Source organism: Oryctolagus cuniculus, chromosome 4, assembly GCF_051225735.1.
Source record: "Oryctolagus cuniculus isolate XC-2025 breed Fujian yellow rabbit chromosome 4, ASM5122573v1, whole genome shotgun sequence".
Taxonomy (NCBI): domain Eukaryota; kingdom Metazoa; phylum Chordata; class Mammalia; order Lagomorpha; family Leporidae; genus Oryctolagus; species Oryctolagus cuniculus.
In genome coordinates, this window is record NC_142870.1 from 78,065,012 (window position 1) to 78,084,166 (window position 19,155).

The following is a 19,155-nucleotide window of genomic DNA, read 5'->3' on the forward strand; positions in this document are numbered from 1 at the left end:
GTTCTTCCATCTGATGCTTCACTCCTCAATTGGCCGCAATAGCCAGAGCTGGGCTGATCCAAAGCCAGGAGCCAAGAGCTTCTTCCGGGTCTCCCACGTGGGTGCAGGGGCCCAAGGACTTGGGCCATCTTCTACTGCTTTCCCAGGCCATAGAAGGGAGCTGGATCAGAAGTGGAGCAGCTGGGACTCGAACCATATGGGATGCTGGCGCTTCAGGGCAGGGTGTTAACCCACTGCGCCACAGCACCGGCCCCTCACATCCCAATATTTCTAATGTTTCCAGCTTCTCTCTGTTATTTTCAGTCCATTCTTTATATTCCACATTAGCATAAAGCACCTCAAAATCACAGATAGAAGCTGTGTAATTTTCAAGGTTCATTACAGTGTTAACAATCCACTGATATAGCCAGAGAATGCTGGTGTGATAATGCACATAAAGATGTGTGGTAATGTGCCATATTTCAATGTGTTTATCTCCCTGTATGCTCTTATTGGACTTCTTTACTCTTCTTCTGATTGCCATTCAAGTTCCTCAGAAAAAACAACACAAGTAATTGTTACCAACTGCATGATTTTTGCCACTGAACAGGCTAAGTCCCTGGATCCTCCTTTCTTAAACGTGGTAACTCATCCATGAGGTAACTGAGGTGGGGATTACAATCAACCCCAATGTCCAAATAAATCCATACAGAACCTCAGAGCTCTTTACCTCCCAGCACTTGGGTTAAAGAAGTCCTTTGTGTTGGTCATTCCTATATACTTGGAGTTTGTCCTTGACCTCTCTTACTTTCTAGACTAAAAGACTTTCCTTGAGAAAAACACCTCAGGTCAAAGTATCCTGTTCTACTAGTTCTCCGAATTGAAAACATCATTATTCTTGCTACAGACCCACCCCATTCTTGTCATACATAAATGAAAAGAGGGGTGCTCTGTGTGTGTGTGGAGTGGGCAGGTAGAGGGGCAAGGAGCAGTATGAGAAGGGAATTTGGAGAGAATGTTTATCACCTTTAAGTACACATTGCAGTATGAAGAATTGCACTCCCTTTGACCAGTCTGTTTACTTCTTTCACTGCTATTGTTTCTGTTCTCAAGTAATTCTTTCCTCCTGCACTCCTTCCTCCTCCTCCTCTGTTTACTGAGAACTTTATGAGCCCTGAATCTGTATTACTCAAATCTCTGAGTGTTACACAGACTGATGGGCTGCTTTAACTCTCTCAACAGGACAATCATCTATCTCTCCTTGGTGTATGTGCTTGGCCATGTGATCAAGTCCTTGAGTGCATTTCCAATACTCGGGGGGAAAGTGGTACACACGTGAGTAAAGTCTTGGATTCCTCTGAAGGACTTTAGTACCATGAGGCAGGTATGTGTCTCAGGCATTCATTACAGGTGATTATCTGTTCTCTTAGCAGAGATGAACCCTTACTTTACAATCTATGCTTTCATAAACAAATTGGTTAAGAAAAAAAAATTATAAGCAGTTGAACTCCTTTCACCGTTTTTTTTTTTTTTAAGATTTGTTTATTTATTTGAAAGGCAGAGTTACAGAGAGAGAGAGAGACAGAGATAGTGTTCCTCTTCGCTGGTTTACTCCCCAGATGTCTGCATCAGCTGAGGGTGGGCCAGGCAGAAGTCAGGAGTCAGGAGCTCCATCTGGGTCTCTCACGTGAGTGGCAGTGGCCCTAGGACTTGTGCCATCCTCTGCTGTGGGGAGCAATCCGGACTAGACTGAGTTAACTGGAATTAAGACTTACTCTATGCATCTGCTCTCCCACAATATGGTGCTGGGAGAGAAGTAAACAGCTTCTGCACAGCTGCCTCCAGTTCAACCAATAAACTGTAGGACTTGCTCCTGATTGGAGGAGAGCAGCGTACTCGGCGTGTGGGCAGCCGAGTTGGGATTGGCAGAGGAGGACTATAAAGGAGGAGAGAGACGGCATGCACCAGGAATATCTATGGGGAACATCTAAGGGGAACACCTGTGCAGCCCCCGAGAAGAGCCGGCCGGCGGTGTGCCGCTCCCCTGCGGAAGTGGGGAATGTGGCCAGGGGGAACTGCCCTTCCACGGAGGTGGAAGGGATAGTAGCCAACCCGGGAAGAACCAGCAGCAAACCCGGGGAGGGCCGAGCAGACAGAAAGAACAGCGCAGGGTCCTGTGTCGTTCCTCCACGAAGAGGGGGAGCGACATAATGGTGCCGTGACTCAGATATGAAGCCTAGGCAGGGCTTAGTGTCGTTCCTCCACGAAGAGGGGGAGCGACACTCTGCTGCGTTTCCAGGTGCATTATCAGGAAGCTGGATAGGAAGTGGAGCAGCTGTGATGCGAACTGGCACTCACATGGGATGCCAGTGACATAGGCGGCGGCTTTACCTGCTATTCAACAACTGTCAATCCCAAACTTTTCCACTTTATGTGAACTCACTTGTTTTAATTAATTAAGCATGTGAGGACTTCCAGAATGCCTATTATCATCTCCGTAGGAAATTTTCATGTGCTTGAAACCAACTAAAACCTTCATGCCTTCCATATTCCCATCTATTATGCATTCATCCATGCATTGTATTTCACCAGCATTTTAAAAATCTGTAATATTTCCTTATAGATATTATAGAATTCCTATTCCAAGCTGGGACTGTTTCCACTGATGTTCCTTGAGTTCCTTGAGGCCATCACTGTAGCATAGCAGGTTAAGCAGCCATCTACAGTGCCAGCATCCCATATGAGTGCTGGTTCAAGTCCTGGCTGCTTTATTTCTGATCCAGATCACTGCTAATGTGCCTGGAAAACCAGTGGAAAATGGCCCAAGTGCTTGGGCCTCTGGCCACCCATGTGGGAGACCTGGAAGAAACTCCTGGCTTCGGTCTGGCCCAGCACTGGCCATTGTGGCCATTTAGTGAGAGGGAGTGAACCAGTGGATGGAAAATTCTCTCTCTCTCTCTCTCTCTCTCTTCCCCTCTGTATCTCCCTCTCTCTGAAATTCTGACTTTCAAATAAATAAGTAACTCTTTATGTGTAGTTCCATATACTATGATTGCTCTATTCTTCTTTATTAATGCTATTTTGTTGTTTCAGTGGTCAAAGAAATTTGATAGATCCTAGTATCTTTAGATTGTCAGTACAGAAAATTACAGTTGTTCAGGGGGCAGTTCATATGCATCTGTTCCAATATGCCTACATTGTGTTTATCATATAAATTTGGAATTTTGTTTGAAACCAAATAAATATTTGATGCCTACTTAATTGGCATAATCATTGACACCATTTCTATATTGTATGATGAATTTGAACATTTTAAAAATTTTCTGTTTCTAAGAATATGTGGGATTAAGATTTATAAGTCTTTTTATTGATGTGACCCTTTGAGAAAAATGAGATTCAGTCCCTTCAGTATCTAATTCTACCCAGTGGCCACAGGAGTAAATGGAACTCACAGAATCAAAATCTTCCCACACAGTTTATTCTAACAGAGGCTCAGCATTATGAAGATGGCGAGTGTCCATGAGTATTTCCTGGAGTGAAGGAGAATGGGAAACGCCCACAGTGTAGAAATAAGGAGAGGGTCTTTGTCCTTGTGTGCTTTTTTCCAAGTCAGCAGCCCTACAGTTGTGTTTAGTATCAACCTGGTTAGCATCCTCATCTCTCCATTTCAGAGTCCTATCACTTGTCGGCCTATGTCTAATAGCACTGGGGACAGGAGGCATCAAACCCTGCGTGGCAGCTTTTGGTGGAGACCAGTTTGAAGAAAAACATGTAAGAGTTCTGTTATTTCTGTATTTTCAGTGGATGGAAGATCTCTCCATTTTCTTTACCTCAGTTTTCTTCTACATTTATCTTCATGTACCTAGCCCCTCTTCTGTAGCTATTTATGTTTTGTGCTCTCACTCCTTCTCTTTCCCTTTCTTTCCCCTTCCCTTCTTCACCCTCTCCCTGACACAGTACCTACTATCTCTTTCTCCTTCCATCCTGTTCTGTTTTCTTACGTATCTCTTACCTTTTAGACTATTAGGGTTATTTTACACTCTTTGATTGCTTAAGTGTCCATAGGTCATAATTACATGCTGACTCTGAAGAAATGGCCAATTTTTGCTAAGTGAGATTCTATGCATAATAGACTACAAGAATCACATGAGCGAGATAATGTCTAAATGAGAACCAGAAGAAGAAGCAAAACCTGATGTAAATAGAAAATAGGGAAGGATTGATTGCACTAATGTGTCGGAAAAAGCTCTGAGGTTCCAGAATGGAGCACAGCAGAACCTAATAAGTCATTCATCAGCAAATTTATTTGAAAACTGTTTCATGTAGTAACTATTAATATTTCAATTAATACAACAAATCCACCTTCACATTTCTGCCAGCCACTTCTTTTTTTTTTAAACAAAATTCACATTTTATTTAGATTCAAATAAACTATACAAAATCGATTTTTCTTCACCAAAAATAACAGCAATATTTTCTGTATTATTTCTAGATAAACCACAAAACACTTATTTTTGTAGGTTTTCCAGGTTTTTCTGCCAGCCACTTCTAAGCCCACCAATTTCCTTTTATTCTCTCTAGTGATCTCCCTCAAGCATTAGTTGAACTATCCTGATTGGTCAACAATTTATTGCACTGTCCTATGTTCTGGTCCTCTTCTTACAACACACCCTAAAAGGTTATCATTTAACTCCATCAGTCATTCACCTAATTAATGTAGTCCATAAACATTTATTGAGGCTGTAATATATGTGAGATGCTGTGTGAGGAACCAGGGCTAACAGAAAAGAAATATGATTTCTACCCCAAATTAACTCATGACTAACTGAAAGAAACAGACATTTAATGCAAGTACATTAATATGAGAATCATATTAATATCACATTCTATCATATTACATACAGGGCACAGTGATGGCGCTGAGCATAGGTTGATCATATTTAGTCAGGTAAAAGAATGTTACAGCTGCTGACACTGGAGTGTCAAAGATGAGTAAATGGGGTCATCCATCCATGGTTTTGAACAGGTTTTAGAACATCATATTTAATATGGTTCTCAGCTGCCATGGAGGCAAAATCTGAATCTGTTCCTTCAGCTCTGAATCTGAACAGGGATTGGGATAGAGCAAGGAGGCTCATTGCACTGATCATTTATCCTGTTTGTTTCAGGCTGAGGAACGGACTAGATACTTCTCTGGCTTCTACCTCGCCATCAATGCAGGGAGCTTGATTTCTACATTTATCACACCCATGCTAAGAGGTCAGAATCACTTCCTGAGGAGCCCTGTATAAGGCTATCTACTCTCAACAGCCACAAAGCTGTTCGGGTCTTCCTGTGGTCCGTTTTTTGGCTTGGAAATCTTTGAGAATTTCTTTTAGTCTTGATTTATCTGGCCCAAAAGAAGGTTTATGGGTTTGGTGATGGGAGGAAAGAGGTTGACTATGTCTACAACCACAGGAACCTGAGATTGTAGATTGAGAACATCAAAGATTCAAGGTTACTCTTCCCCATTTTCTTTAGGAGATGTGCAGTGTTTTGGGGAAGACTGTTATGCATTGGCTTTTGGAGTTCCAGGATTGCTCATGGTAATAGCACTTGGTAAGTGTAGGTGGGGCAAAGGAAACATAATCACTGCTGCTTGCCACATGAAAACACCATGTGGGTACTTTCCACAAACTTCTGCATTTGATCCTCGCACTAACTCTATTAGATGAAGTTTATGTAGGAGTTTTCCCTTGGCTTTAGAGATAAGTTCTGAATGAAACCAGAAACCATTTAAAAAAAAAAAGTACCCAGAGTTACACAGCTAGTCAGTTTCTTTAGGAGACTAAAAAAAAAAGACCAGTCTCAGAACCACAGGTAGGAGTCATCAGGGATTTGGACTTCTATAATTTTTAAAGTATCCCAGATGATTCTAATGTATAGTCAATGTTGAGATCCACGGTTCTACCCAAGACAGGTAGGGAAAGACCAAGATAATTAGTCCTCTCTCTTAAACCAGCTTATATTATCTGATACTTGTGTATCTAGTTACTGGAAGACATTTTTCAATTCTCAGAGCCTTTATAATTAGCTTTTGGGTTTACCTATTTCTTCCCTTTCTACAATGTTTCCAAGGAGTTTTCTCTTGAGCAAAAAGAGAGTAAGGGGGATGGATAAACAGATGGAAACTAATACAATTTTGATCAAGTGGCCTTCTGTTTGCCTCTCAGAACCCAGTCCTGAAGAGAAGGAAGATGTGTGGGCTACTTAGTTTACATAGCCTAAGGGAAACTTGGGCATGATTGTTTCTAATCATTGACCTGGAAACCTGTTCTCACTCTGAACCTCAGAGTGACACCCCCTGGAAGATATCCAGTCCAAACACGTAGAAAGCTCGACAGAGGGAAAAAAGCCCACAAACTCAATGTTCAGTCTGGTTATTTTCTACCAACAGGGCTGATAGCAATACTCAGAGTTCCCAAATACAAGAAACTGTATTCCAGGAGAGCTTTTTATAATGTATTATAATGTATTCTCTGACTCCTTCTCCCTTCAAAGTCAAGTACTTACCCAATATTTTCCTGATTTTCCATGGATTAGCACTGTGTCTCCTTCTCTGGATCATTGCACACTACTAATATTTACATAGAAAAGTAATTATGAAGATAAAAGAGATGCTATAAGTGAAAGGTTTTATAAATTATGAAGTGTGAAATAAGTGCCAGCTGTCCTAATTAGTCAGCTGCATTAGTTTCCTGAGTGCTAATACATAACTCAATTCTTTGGACTTCCACTGTAATTCAATTTATTGTTGTTTCATTTATTAATTTATTAAATATTTATTTAATGAATCTATTGTGTGTCAGATTCTGTGCTAAGTATTAGATTTCCACTGGCATATTATACAGCTACAGAGCTTGTGCTCTAAAGGAACTTTTACAGTTCAGTAGAGAAAGGAAGACAGACAAGTTAACAGGAATTTACAACATAGCATGATCAGTGTCACAGCTAGGGAAATACAGAGTCATGGGAACACATAGAGGGGATATCTGATTAAGACTTTAAGAGTCATAAAAGATTTGCCAAAGAAATAATTTCTCAGGAAAGAACTAAGGTATGAACAGCAATTAACCAAAGAAAATATTCTAAAAGAGGTATTTCCAGAAAGAAGAAATGGTATTTGTAAGGAGGTGAAAAAATCATATGATATGTTCAAAGATCTGGAGGGAATTTAGATTATCTGGAACATAAATGAAAAATATAAAGAGGTGAAGTTGGCAGGAACCAGTTAAAAGGGTCTTTTAAGGTATTAAGGAATTAGAATTTTATTGTGAGGATAGTGATTGCCAGATTTTTATTTTTTAATAATGTTTCTATGATGTGAAGAGGATTGGGTTGAGTGAAGCAAGGATAATATTTTATCTTGATTACTAAGGTTTTTGGCTCTCCCTTGAATTTTGTGCTCAAGGGGAGTCCCTTACTGAATTAACAAATCTTGTTATAATTAAATGTGTGAGGGGAGGGAGAAGATTAGTCAACGTTGAATGCAGGGTTCTAAATTGAGCAACTGAGTGGATGGCGGGGTCATTAATTGAGTTGCTTGAAGGAGAATGGGTTTGGGGCAATGTTGATGAATTGTGTTTTGGACATGTTGCCTTTTACATGTCCTCTGAGCATCTAATTAGAGTTACCAAATATATGTATTTGGAAGTACTGGTTTAAAGCTCAGAAGACATTTTGGGGCTGTAGATATAAGTCTGGAGTCATTAATGTACGCTATAAGCAATTAAACATTGAAAATAGATGACTAAGAGATAACAAGAGTGAGATAAGAAGAGGCAGTAACAGGGAGGTAAAACCTTGAGGCACACCAACATTTATAAAAGACAGGAAAAGAGGAAACAAAGACGGAATTGCCAAAGTGGTAATAGTGCCATTTCGGATACCAAGGGAATTTGAAGGAGGGACTTGTTCAGTGTGACAAATGTTACTGAGTGAGCAACTGAGATATAAGTGAAATAAACTCCATAAAATATAGCCACAAGGATGCCATTGATATAGTGGTCATCTATAGTAGGTTAGTGGAGGCTGAAGACTGAAGTAGGTTGGAAAGTGAAGAGATTTTTTTAAAAATTGAAAAAATTTAAGTATATTTATCTGGAAAATGACACAATTTCAAGGGAAAATATTGAGAACACTTGCATATAATTGGGAATAATCTAGTAGGAAAAGAGTTTGAAGTTATAAAATAAAGACAGAATATATGAAAGTACATATAGAGCAATTATGCTTGGACAGGAGCAGGAGCATCATCTTTAAAGACAGGATGGGTGAATTTAGGAATTAATAGATTTGGTGGCAAGAAGTTGAGAGAGTTTCCGTTTGAAGTCTTCTACTTGTGAAACAGCAACATCATTTTTAAGTTTTGGGGGAAAGAGACACTCAAATTTCCTATTCATCTTCTTCAATTAAGTGACTTTGAAATTTTTTAAAGAGATTTATTTATTTATTGGAAAGTCAGGATTACAGGCCAGTGCGCGGCTCAATAGGCTAATCCTCCACCTGCGGCACTGGCACCCTGGGTTCTAGTCCCGGTCGGGGCACCAGATTCTGTCCTGGTTGCTCCTCTTCCAGTCCAGGTCTCTGCTGTGGCCCAGGAGTGCAGTGGAGGATGGCCCAGGTCCTTAAGGGAGATCAGGAGAAGCACCTGGCTCCTGGCTTTGGATCAGCGCGCTGTGCTGGCCGCAGCAGCCATTGGGGGATGAACCAATGGCAAAGGAAGACCTTTCTCTCTGTCTCTCTCTCACTGTCCACTCTGCCTGTCAAAAAAAAAAATTAATTAATTAAAAAAAAAGAAAGTTAGGGTTACAGAGAGAGAGAAGGAGAGGCAGAGAGAGAGAGAGGTCTTTCATCTGCTGATTTACTCCCCAACTGGCCACAATGGCCGGAGCTAGGCCAATCCAAAGCCAAGAGCCAGGAGCTCCCTCCAGGTCTTCCCATGTGGGTGCAGAGGACTTGGGCCATCTTCCACTGCTTTCCCAGGCCATAGCAGAGAGCTGGATTGGAAGTGGAGCAGCCAGGTCTTGAACCAGTGCCCATATAGGATGCCAGCCCTGCAGGCAGCAGCTTTACCCACTATGCCACAGCACCGGCCCTGTGACTGAAATTTAAGTGTGACTTTGTCAAGTTGCTTACATGGCTTTTCTTTTATCATGCCTTCTCTCTACTACAACCAGCATTCTTGATGTGTCCAGCCTCTTTCTAGGATCACTTTTTTTTTTTAACTTTTATTTAATAAATATAAATTTCAAAAGTACAACTTTTGGATTATAGCAGCTTTTCCCCCCATAACCTCCCTCCTACCCGCAACCATCCCACCTCCCACTCCCTCTCCCATCCCATTCTTCATCAAGATTCATTTTCAATTATCTTTATATACAGAAGATCAACTTAGTATATACTAAGTAAAGATTTCAACAGTTTGCACCCACACAGATACACAAAGTATAAAGTACTCTTTGAAGACTATTTTTACCATTAATTTGCATAGTACAATGCATTAAGGACAGAGATCCTACATGAGGAGTAAGTGCTCAGTGACTCCCGTTGTTGATTTAACAATTGACACTCTTATTTATGACATCAGTAATCACCTGAGGCTCTTGTCATGATCTGCCAAGGCTATGGAAGCTTCTTGAGTTCACAAACTCTGACCTTATTTATACAAGGCCATAATCAAAGTGGAAGTTCTCTCCTCCCTTCAGAGAAAGGTACCTTCTAGGATCACTCTTGATTTTAAGTGCCATTTATTTTCCATCCAAAAGCTTCCCCTTATCTAGATTGATTTCCACTTGATTGCTAAGACTTTCCCTGAAATATTATTTCTATTAACAATAAGAAAGGTTTGTAGATAAAGAATGTTATTTGGAGAAGCCTTGGGGAAACTGAAAAGAAGAACAAAGAAAAGGTGGTAGAATGAACCTGACACAGAGGAATGGAGGAATTAGAAAATTAAGGGAGAGACAGGCAAGGTAATTCATGAATTCTGGTGTGTAAGGAGATTGGGAGATGCAGCTGGCCACTGAGGAAGTCATCTTTAGCAGAGGGTCTCCTAGGGAAGCATCTGTGGAGCGGGGCATCTGTAAAGGAGGAAAGAGCTAACCAGGATGGAGTCTTCCCGGTGATTTTAATAAACTTCATAGACTTGAAAAACAATAGCACAGATGTAAAAGTAACACTCGCCCATTGCTAGTAATTTGGGAAATAAAAGGAAAAATAAGAAAACAATTCACTTATAATTAGCTGTGGGAATGTGTTTAAATAGAAATGTGAATTAAGGAAAACAGAATGAGCTCAAGAACAGAACTAATACAACAGAGAGCTTTATTACAGGACTTATGAGTAGTACAGAGTTTAGGGCATCTTACGAAGAGTAAGGAGATAGAAAATGGGGAACAGTAGCTTGGGCTTCTTCAGGACAGAAGTCATGTCTTTTTTACCTGTATTCCAACTAGTGTCTAGTACTGTGTATGGTGCAAAAATGAGTAAATGAGATGCTTTATTAGTCATTAAGAATATGAATTTTTAATCAAGTAAACCTTAGGTCAAAAGTACAGTTTCTATAAATTGCTAGTTGTGTAATTTTGAAGAAGTTGCTTAATTTCTTTAATCTTCAGTGTATTCATGGGTAAAGCAGAGTACATATATTTTGCCAGGCTAAATTAGTTAATGTATGTAAAATACTTAATAATTTACTTAATTATGTAAAATACTTAATAATTTCCATAGATGATAGTGATAATAACCACCAGGATAATAATGAATTTGGAAAGTGCTTTCCTGCCAGGAGTTTGAGTATATTAGGAAGATCCTGGAAAGAAGGAAGCAAGAAACTAGGAAATGAAAAACTAGTTGGTGACCACTTTAATAGTCCAGGTTAGAAATTGTGAAATCCTAAACAAGAATGATAGCAGTGGAAATTTTTTTTAATTTAAGGTATACAAATTTCATGTCATTCATACATACAGATTTAGAAACATAGTGATATTTCCTCCCCTCCCCTCCCTCACACCCACACTCCCATCCTTCCTCCTCCTTCCTCTCTTATTCCCTCTCTTAATTTTTACAAGGTTTTTAAAAGGGGGGGGGGAATTAATATGGGCAAACCATTACAGGAAGGAGATCACTAAAAGTTGGTAACATACCAAATACGGAGATGGAGAAAGAAGAATGAAAAGCCAAAGATGATTCCTATTTCTGTGATTACATGAAACTCTAAATAGATCTCTCTTAACATTTGGCCATTTTATCTTCTCTTGACCTCTGTAATTTTTATAACTCTAAGGTCAGGCAGTCTAGATCAGTTCCTTATTTATAAGATTTGCCAGTCAGTCCTACAGTTCAGCTGTCTGTCCTGTCACTGACATACTGAATGTGCTAAATGAGAAGCTAAGAACCTTGTTTGTGTATCAACTGCAGTTGTGTTTGCAATGGGAAGCAAAATGTACAAAAAACCACCTCCTGAAGGAAACATAGTGGCTCAAGTTGTCAAATGCATCTGGGTAAGTCCATGAATTGTTTGCCTGCCTTTTTCAAGCAAAAGGAAAGAGATGCTATGCATAGTGTATGGAATAAAACATGGGCATATAGTTTTTCTCAATAACCTCTTTTTACTTTTGTGCTTTTGATAAGTTTAGGGTAACTGATCTTCCAGTCTGCCTTTATTCAACCATTAAGTTACAAAAAAGTAATCCTTTTTTAAATTGGCAAAAGCCTTCTGGAATAGTTATATAGGATGCCAACAGGAAATAAGGATAGATAAAAATTCTATCTTATAATCGAAAATGAATCTTGATTTGAATGGAAGGGGAGAGGGAGTGGGAAAGGGGAGGGTTGTGGGTGGGAGGGACGGTATGGGGGGGAAAGCCATTGTAACCCATGAGTCGTACTTTGGAAATTTATATTCATTAAATAAAAGATAAAAAAAAATTCTATCTTAAATATTCTGAAATTCAGGGTCTAATGAGATCAAAGAGTTGGAGGAAGTCACTAGACGTATGTGTGTTTAGGGAAAAGAAAAATGAATTGGAAAAGGCAGGAGATGGTTTCTGTTCCTCCCCACTGATGTCTATGTTCTGCCCTAGTTTGCTATTTCCAACCGCTTCAAGAACCGTTCTGAGGACATTCCAAAGCGACAGCACTGGTTGGACTGGGCAGCCGAGAAATACCCAGTAAGTGGAAACTGCAGGAGCATCTCCGGGTTCCACTGAGTCTTCCAAATGGATTCTCTGCAGGCACACTTGACTTCTTCTCTTCTACTCTAAGCAAGAAAACCATATGTGAAACTTCTGGCAATTCTATGTGTTCTTTCTTCCATCTTGCAGAAGCAGCTCATTATGGATGTGAAGACACTGACCAGGGTACTGTTCCTTTATATCCCATTGCCCATGTTCTGGGCTCTTTTGGATCAGCAGGTAAGAAGCTACCCCTTCATCCAACCACGTCCCTGTCACAGGAAAGGGATTTTTCATAATAACATCTTCTGCCCTAGGGCTCACGATGGACTTTGCAAGCCACTAAGATGAATGGGAACTTGGTGAGTGGAAGAGATTTTTCAGAGAAATCTATTGTTTTCTTTATTATCTGTATTAATTTATTTGTATTTTTGCCTGAAAACTAAGATCATTACAGAGGAGAATTTAGGCTAATGGCACTGAGGAGACAAAGAATAAGGAAAGCTAGTCTAGAAATTAAATCTGGAATATTGTCTTTAGCGATCAGAAAGATAAGGATGAGAAAAGTTTAATATTAAGAGGATAGAAAATTAAGTGATACCGGCCTGGGATGGTGATTTTCTTATTTCTGCCCATCCCAGGGCACAATAGAAACAAATTTTATTGGTGCTACTGTATGTGTGGTCCCATTTCTCAGTCAGGGATCACAGCAGGGGGACTGTGAGAATGTAGTGTGTTGTATATGGATACGCAAAGAGTGGAAGGGTTATTTTCTCTTCTTCCAATCTCTATTCTTTGGACCACACAAATAAAGTACCATATCTGTTCTCAATTGCTCCACTTCCTAGATGATTATATTGTAGTTTGGAAGAAAACAATGTGGAATGATACTAGGGCCATGTTTGTCCATCTGTTTGGCATGGCCAAATATAATTTTACTTCCCTTTGCCACTGACTGTCCAGGATTTCCCATGGTCGTCTACTTGTTGACCCTTTGGAAGCACTATGTGTCAGTAGCAGGAAATCTTCATCCTAATCATGATGTCTTGTCCTTCTCATTATTAGCACCTATAACTGCAGTGGCTGAGATTAATAGAAACACACCAGCTCTGTTCTGTCTCAACCCAAGGGAAGAAGCATGGTACAGGATGAACATACCTAATCTGAAAACCTGAAATTCAAATTGCTCCAAAATATGAAACTGTTTGAGCACAAATGTGACACTGTAAATGGAAAATTTGATCATGAAACTTTATTTTGTTCACAAAATTACTAAAAATATTTATGAGATTGTTTCAAACAATCCATATGTCATATGTAAACCATAAATGAATTTCATGTTTCCACTTGGGTTTTAACCATTAGATATCTCATTAGGTATGTACAAATATTCTAAAATCCAAACATTTCTGGTCCCAAGTATTTTGGATAAGGGATACTCAATCTATACACAGAAAAGAATATTCTATCTTGGGCCCATCTAAGTCTAGCAAATAGCCAGAGCCATCCTAAATCTGTACTTATTCCCTGAATATCCTTACAAGCAAGAAAGGAGCCCTGAACCAAAGACCTTATGAATTTTCTTTTGCATACTTCTTACCTGCTAATTAGCAAAGTTCTTGATCTAGGTTTTTCTTGTCTCTGCTACCATCTTAATATAATTCATTATGTTTCAGGGATTTTTTGTGCTTCAGCCGGACCAGATGCAGGTAAGGGCCATGGGGATTTATTTCTTTCCTCATCTATACCTCTGCCTGAAGAATAAGGATTAACAAGCATAACTTTAAAAAGTTAAAACTTTTTTTTTACAGGGAATTTTAACAATTTTACTTCCATACGTGATTTAAGACCGGTCTTCCCTAGGAGTTTTAACACAAAGCATACTCAACATACTCATTTACTAACTCTACTTTTGTCATACACCAGCAACCTCTTTAACATCTAGGAAGACTAGATGTTGTAAAGAAGGACCTGTTGGCCCTTTATACATACATTATGTACACAGCATGACAAACAGCGTGGACAATGGTTCCCCTTGTCCCACCACACACACACCGGCCAAAGCCCTTTAGACTTTCTTCCGCTGCTTCCTCCCTGAAGCAGCACAAACACAAGTGTGTACTGCTCAGACAAGGAGTTCATCATTCCACTTCCAAAAGACAGTATTTCGTATGAATTTAACAAAAGGATATCTACAAAATGTATTATTTACTACCTCTACTTTTAACATACTTTGTGCACTTCTGAACATCTAGAAGGACTAGATGTTTCAAATAAGGACTTAAATGTGTCCACTGTGTACACAGTAGTGTGGAATAAACTATACACAGGGAACTGCTTCCATCAGAAAGTGTCTTCTGAATAAGAACGTTCTGGAAGGTCTAGAGAAGCCTTCATTTCTTCCAACTCCTTCCCCCCACCACCAACAGGTAGATGTGGGCACACTTGTCACTGCAATGTGATGTTCAACTTCACTTCCAAAAGTCCTTTTCAGAAGACAGTCTTTCTATGAATTTTAACACAAAATATACAAAATGTGTTAGTTTACTAACTCTACTTTTGTCATACATCGGCAACCTCTTTAATAACTAGAGACTAGATATTGTAAAATTAGGACTCCTTTGTCCAGTATATACATAATATATACATTACAGCAAAGTTGAATGAAATGATGTAACATATAGGGCAATACGTAAGCTCAAATTTTCTAGCACACACTAGCAAGAACACATTTTGTAATCTCTTCCCTCCCACCTCCCTCGACCCAATGAACAAAGCACAACAGAGTATACTGTCCACAAAAGTGGCTCACCAATTCCATTTCCAGACGTTTCCTATCACTTTTTTTAAAAAAGTTAAAACTTTTAAATGTATTTATAAAACAGAAAACGGGAAAGCAATTCCATGTGTTGGTTTACAGGGTTGAGCCAGGCTCAATTACTTGAGTCATCACCACTGCTTCCCAGGACCTGCATTAGCAGGAAACTATAGTCAGGAGCCAGAGGCAGATATTGAACCCAGGTGCTCTGCTGTGAGACGTAAGCATTGTAACAGGCGTCTTAACTATTGGACCAAATGCCCACCCCAACAACCATATTTTGATGCTTTTCTCTTTGTATACTGAGGAAAGCCAAGCCTGGAGATGAAAACATTCTCATTAAGTCCCACAGTTCTCCTTCATGTCCCCTATTAAGTAAATTGCCAGGGAGAATTAGTTTTGGACCCATGGGTAAGGTGTAAGCACTGGATTTCTTTTCATGTCAAGGTAGTATAATGGAAATATTGTCTAAGATGTAAGACTGTACTGTACATGCAGTGAACACAGAATCTCTGTTTATTGGTGATTCTCTTTTCCTTTTTTAAAAAATTTATTTGAAAGACACAGCAACAGGGAGAGAGAGGGATCAATCTCCTGTTCACTGGTTCATTCTCCAAATGCCTGTCACAGCCAGGGCTGCACCAGGCCAAAGCCAGGAACCCAGAACTCTACCCAGGTCTCCATCGTGAGTGGCAGGGATCCAAGTACTTCAATAATCACCTGCTGCCTCCCAGAGTGTAGCTTAACAGGAAGCTGGATCAGAAGCAGAGTCAGGACTCAAACCCAGGCACTCCTACGAGTCCCAAGCAATGGCTTAAAGCTTAATTGCTATGACACAATGCCCACCCCCTTTTTTGTTTTTTTAGCCTCTTGTCCAACAATCCTCAGTTCTTCATTCAGTCTTTCCTTTCTGCTGGACATGACATTTTCCCTGGGGGCTGTGAAACTAGAAAAGACAAGTGAAAATGGTTTAAAAGAATTCCTAATATGATTGACAGAAAAATGGTCTCAGAGTGAAACTAGAAGCTCAGGTGCTATGCAAGGGAAATGAGTGGTTGGGTGTAAACAGACCAAAAAATGTGAAATCATTTTTACTTACAAAGATGAAAAACTGTGTGAATGTGAGAAAGAGCCCCCACAGCAAATGAGAGCACATGCTCACACTCATGATAGAAGAATACCTGTAACTAACCCCATTTACCATGATGTTACAGGTACTAAACCCTCTCCTGGTTCTTATCTTCATCCCATTATTTGACCTTGTCATTTATCGTCTGATCTCCAAGTGTGGCATTAACTTCACGTAAGTGCTCACTCTGCCTCGAATTACTCCAAATGCCAAATGGACTCAGTCTTTGTTTAGTTTGATAAAGATTCAATGCTAGTATGTTTCTACTTAATTATAATTCATTTTGGTTTATCACTTATCTTCATATGTTCTTCCATGTTAAACTAAGGGCTCATTAATACTGAAAAGTGGGAATTCGATCTAATTAATGAAAGTCAAATTCAATACTGTGGACTTAAGTGTGTGATGCTGAAAGAGTAGGTTTAGAATTCATGGGAAGTCAATAATAAATGAGATTAGGCTCCTAAATCAACTTTCTCAATGGTTCTTTTTTTTTTTTTAAGATTAATTTATTTATTTGAAAGAGAGAGGGAGAGATAGAGAGATCTTCCATCCACTGGTTCACTCCCCAAATGGCTGTAGCTCCAATCTGAAGCCAGGAGCCAGGAGCTTCTTCCAGGTCTCTCACATGGGTGTGGGGGTCCAAAGACTTGAGCCATCTTCTTCTGCTTTCCCAGGCGCATTAGCAGGGAGCTAGATTGGAACTGGAGCAGCTGGGATTTGAAACGGCACCCATATGGGATGCTGATGTTAACAGGTGGTGGCTTTACCCATATGCCACAACATCAGCTCCCACTCCATGGTGTCTTTTTTTTTTTTTTTTTTTGACAGGCAGAGTGGACAGTGAGAGAGAGAGACAGAGCGAAAGGTCTTCCTTTGCTGTTGGTTCACCCTCCAATGGCCGCCGTGGCCAGCGCGCTGCGGCCGGTGCACCGCGCTGATCCGATGGCAGGAGCCAGGTGCTTCTCCTGGTCTCCCTTGGGGTGCAGGGCCCAAGTACTTGAGCCATCCTCCACTGCACTCCCTGGCCATCCTCCACTGCACTCCCTGGCCACAGCAGAGAGCTGGCCTGGAAGAGGGGCAACCGGGACAGAATCCAGCACCCCGACCGGGACTAGAACCTGGTGTGCCGGCGCCGAAAGGCGGAGGATTAGCCTAGTGAGCCGCGGTGCCGGCCCTCCATGGTTCTTGAATGTTGCCTCTTCTAACGAGTCTAAAGTTTTTAATGACAACTAAGTCCTTTAATATCTTACATCCCAAATGGGGGACCAGCTAAGACTAAGAATAGAATTATTCCTAATTACTGCTTTTTCCTTATCCTAAATAGAACTGTACAGTTTATTTTAATGTAAATGGAAGTGTAAAGTTTACCTTACTCTCAGTAAAGTTCCTTGGAGGAGAATTTCAAGCCTACTTTTATTTGTCATTTCATAGCAATTTAGTTGTGGTAAAAATGATGACCACTTTGTCATATCCCAATGGCCTTTTGTCATTTACTCACTCATTGAGCAGATATTAGGGAGTTTAGGACTAAGTGTCATACAAATGTAAATTGAGCACAAATCTTTTCCTCCAGGAGTTTGCTATTTAATAAAGGTGTTAGAGCACTTGCAAGAATAACTATTATACAAATAAAGTATGTTAAGTGTTAGGGAAGCATAAAGAAGGAAGACTTTCGTGCTGCCAGGGTCAACAAAGACTACCAAGAGAAAAATGAGGTAAACGATATATAGCACCTGACATTTGGCAAATGTTCAGTAAACCAGGTTGTGTTGTTCTTGTGTTTGGTATTATGACATAATAGACAGACAAGCCATCATAAGCAAAGATAGAAGCAGGAAAATGTGGTGCATTACTGGAAGAGCGATTCAATGTGACTTAAGCAAAAGGAAGAAAGAAGGACGTATGAAGTGGAGTATTAGGAAATACCTTGAAAAGTATTTAAGACCAAATCAGAAAAGGTCTCTAGTGTTAGGTTAAGGAGCTTGGATTTTGTCCTTTAGAATGTAAAATTTAGATATAATTATCTCTTCCTTTCCTCTGCAGATCACTTAGAAAAATGGCTGTTGGTATGGTTCTAGCATGCCTGGCATTTGCAGCTGCAGCAACTGTAGAAATAAAAATAAATGTGAGTTCAATAAATCCTAAATTCTATGAGGGAAAACCATATCTTTCTTGTTCACTCTTCTGACTGGTTTAATCTTGATTCTCTGGGTCTAGCACAGTGCCTATTTCACAGAAGGTGTATATAGTAAATGTTTGTGATACACGAGTAGGTGCAAGAGCAGAGCAGCAATGCAAAATGATGCCCGCTTCCCACCTAAGTGACTCAGTGTGTCTTCAGGGAATCTAGGAACATGAATGTCCCAGATATGTAGCCATCTCCTTAGGGAGCAGAGGCATGCTGAATAGTCACCTGTGGGGAATGAAGTATGAGACCATAACTGAGTCAAAAGGATGGAGTTTGTTGCCTGACACTGGCGGCTTGCTTCACTGAGCTGCGGTTTCCCTCCTTAAACTGCCTTCCACATTTTTTAAGCCAGATTCTGTTCAGAGGGACAACTGTGTCCTCTGGTTAGAGAGGCTGTGCTGTCCGAGATATGTATTCTTATTGTATCTGAAGGGTTCTGTCTTGGTGACTCTGATATTGTTCTCTTCCTAAGGAAATGGCCCCACCCCAGCCAGGATCCCAAGAGATTCTCCTACAAGTCTTGAACCTGGCAGATGATGAGGTGAAGCTGACAGTGCTGGGAAACAATAATAACTCTCTATTGGCAGATTCCATCAAATCCTTTCAGGTGAACTATGGGCCAGAGTGAATTAAAAATTGTATAGGCTGTGTTGACCTTGATTTTTTGTTAATATTAATTGTATTATAAGAATTTTCACATATCCTTAGACAATCATTAATAATGATTTTAATGAGCACATGATATTCCTATCCTATATATATACGATTTATTTAAGTTTGATTTATTTATGTTTATTTAAAGATTTTCACATTTTTTATTATA

At 40.0% G+C, this 19,155-nt stretch overlaps 1 protein-coding gene across 2 annotated transcripts in view; it reads left to right on the forward strand.

Annotated features, from left to right (window-relative positions):
* Nucleotides 1-19,155, forward strand: part of SLC15A2 (solute carrier family 15 member 2) — a 40,969-nt gene that overhangs the window by 11,159 nt on the left and 10,655 nt on the right. For both annotated transcript variants that reach the window (NM_001082700.1, XM_089330272.1), the window contains 12 exon segments: nucleotides 1,222-1,314; nucleotides 3,651-3,750; nucleotides 5,148-5,238; nucleotides 5,500-5,577; nucleotides 11,440-11,522; nucleotides 12,105-12,191; nucleotides 12,345-12,434; nucleotides 12,512-12,556; nucleotides 13,871-13,903; nucleotides 16,227-16,315; nucleotides 18,188-18,269; nucleotides 18,805-18,939. In NM_001082700.1, the coding sequence (NP_001076169.1) occupies nucleotides 1,222-1,314; nucleotides 3,651-3,750; nucleotides 5,148-5,238; nucleotides 5,500-5,577; nucleotides 11,440-11,522; nucleotides 12,105-12,191; nucleotides 12,345-12,434; nucleotides 12,512-12,556; nucleotides 13,871-13,903; nucleotides 16,227-16,315; nucleotides 18,188-18,269; nucleotides 18,805-18,939 (1,006 nt within the window).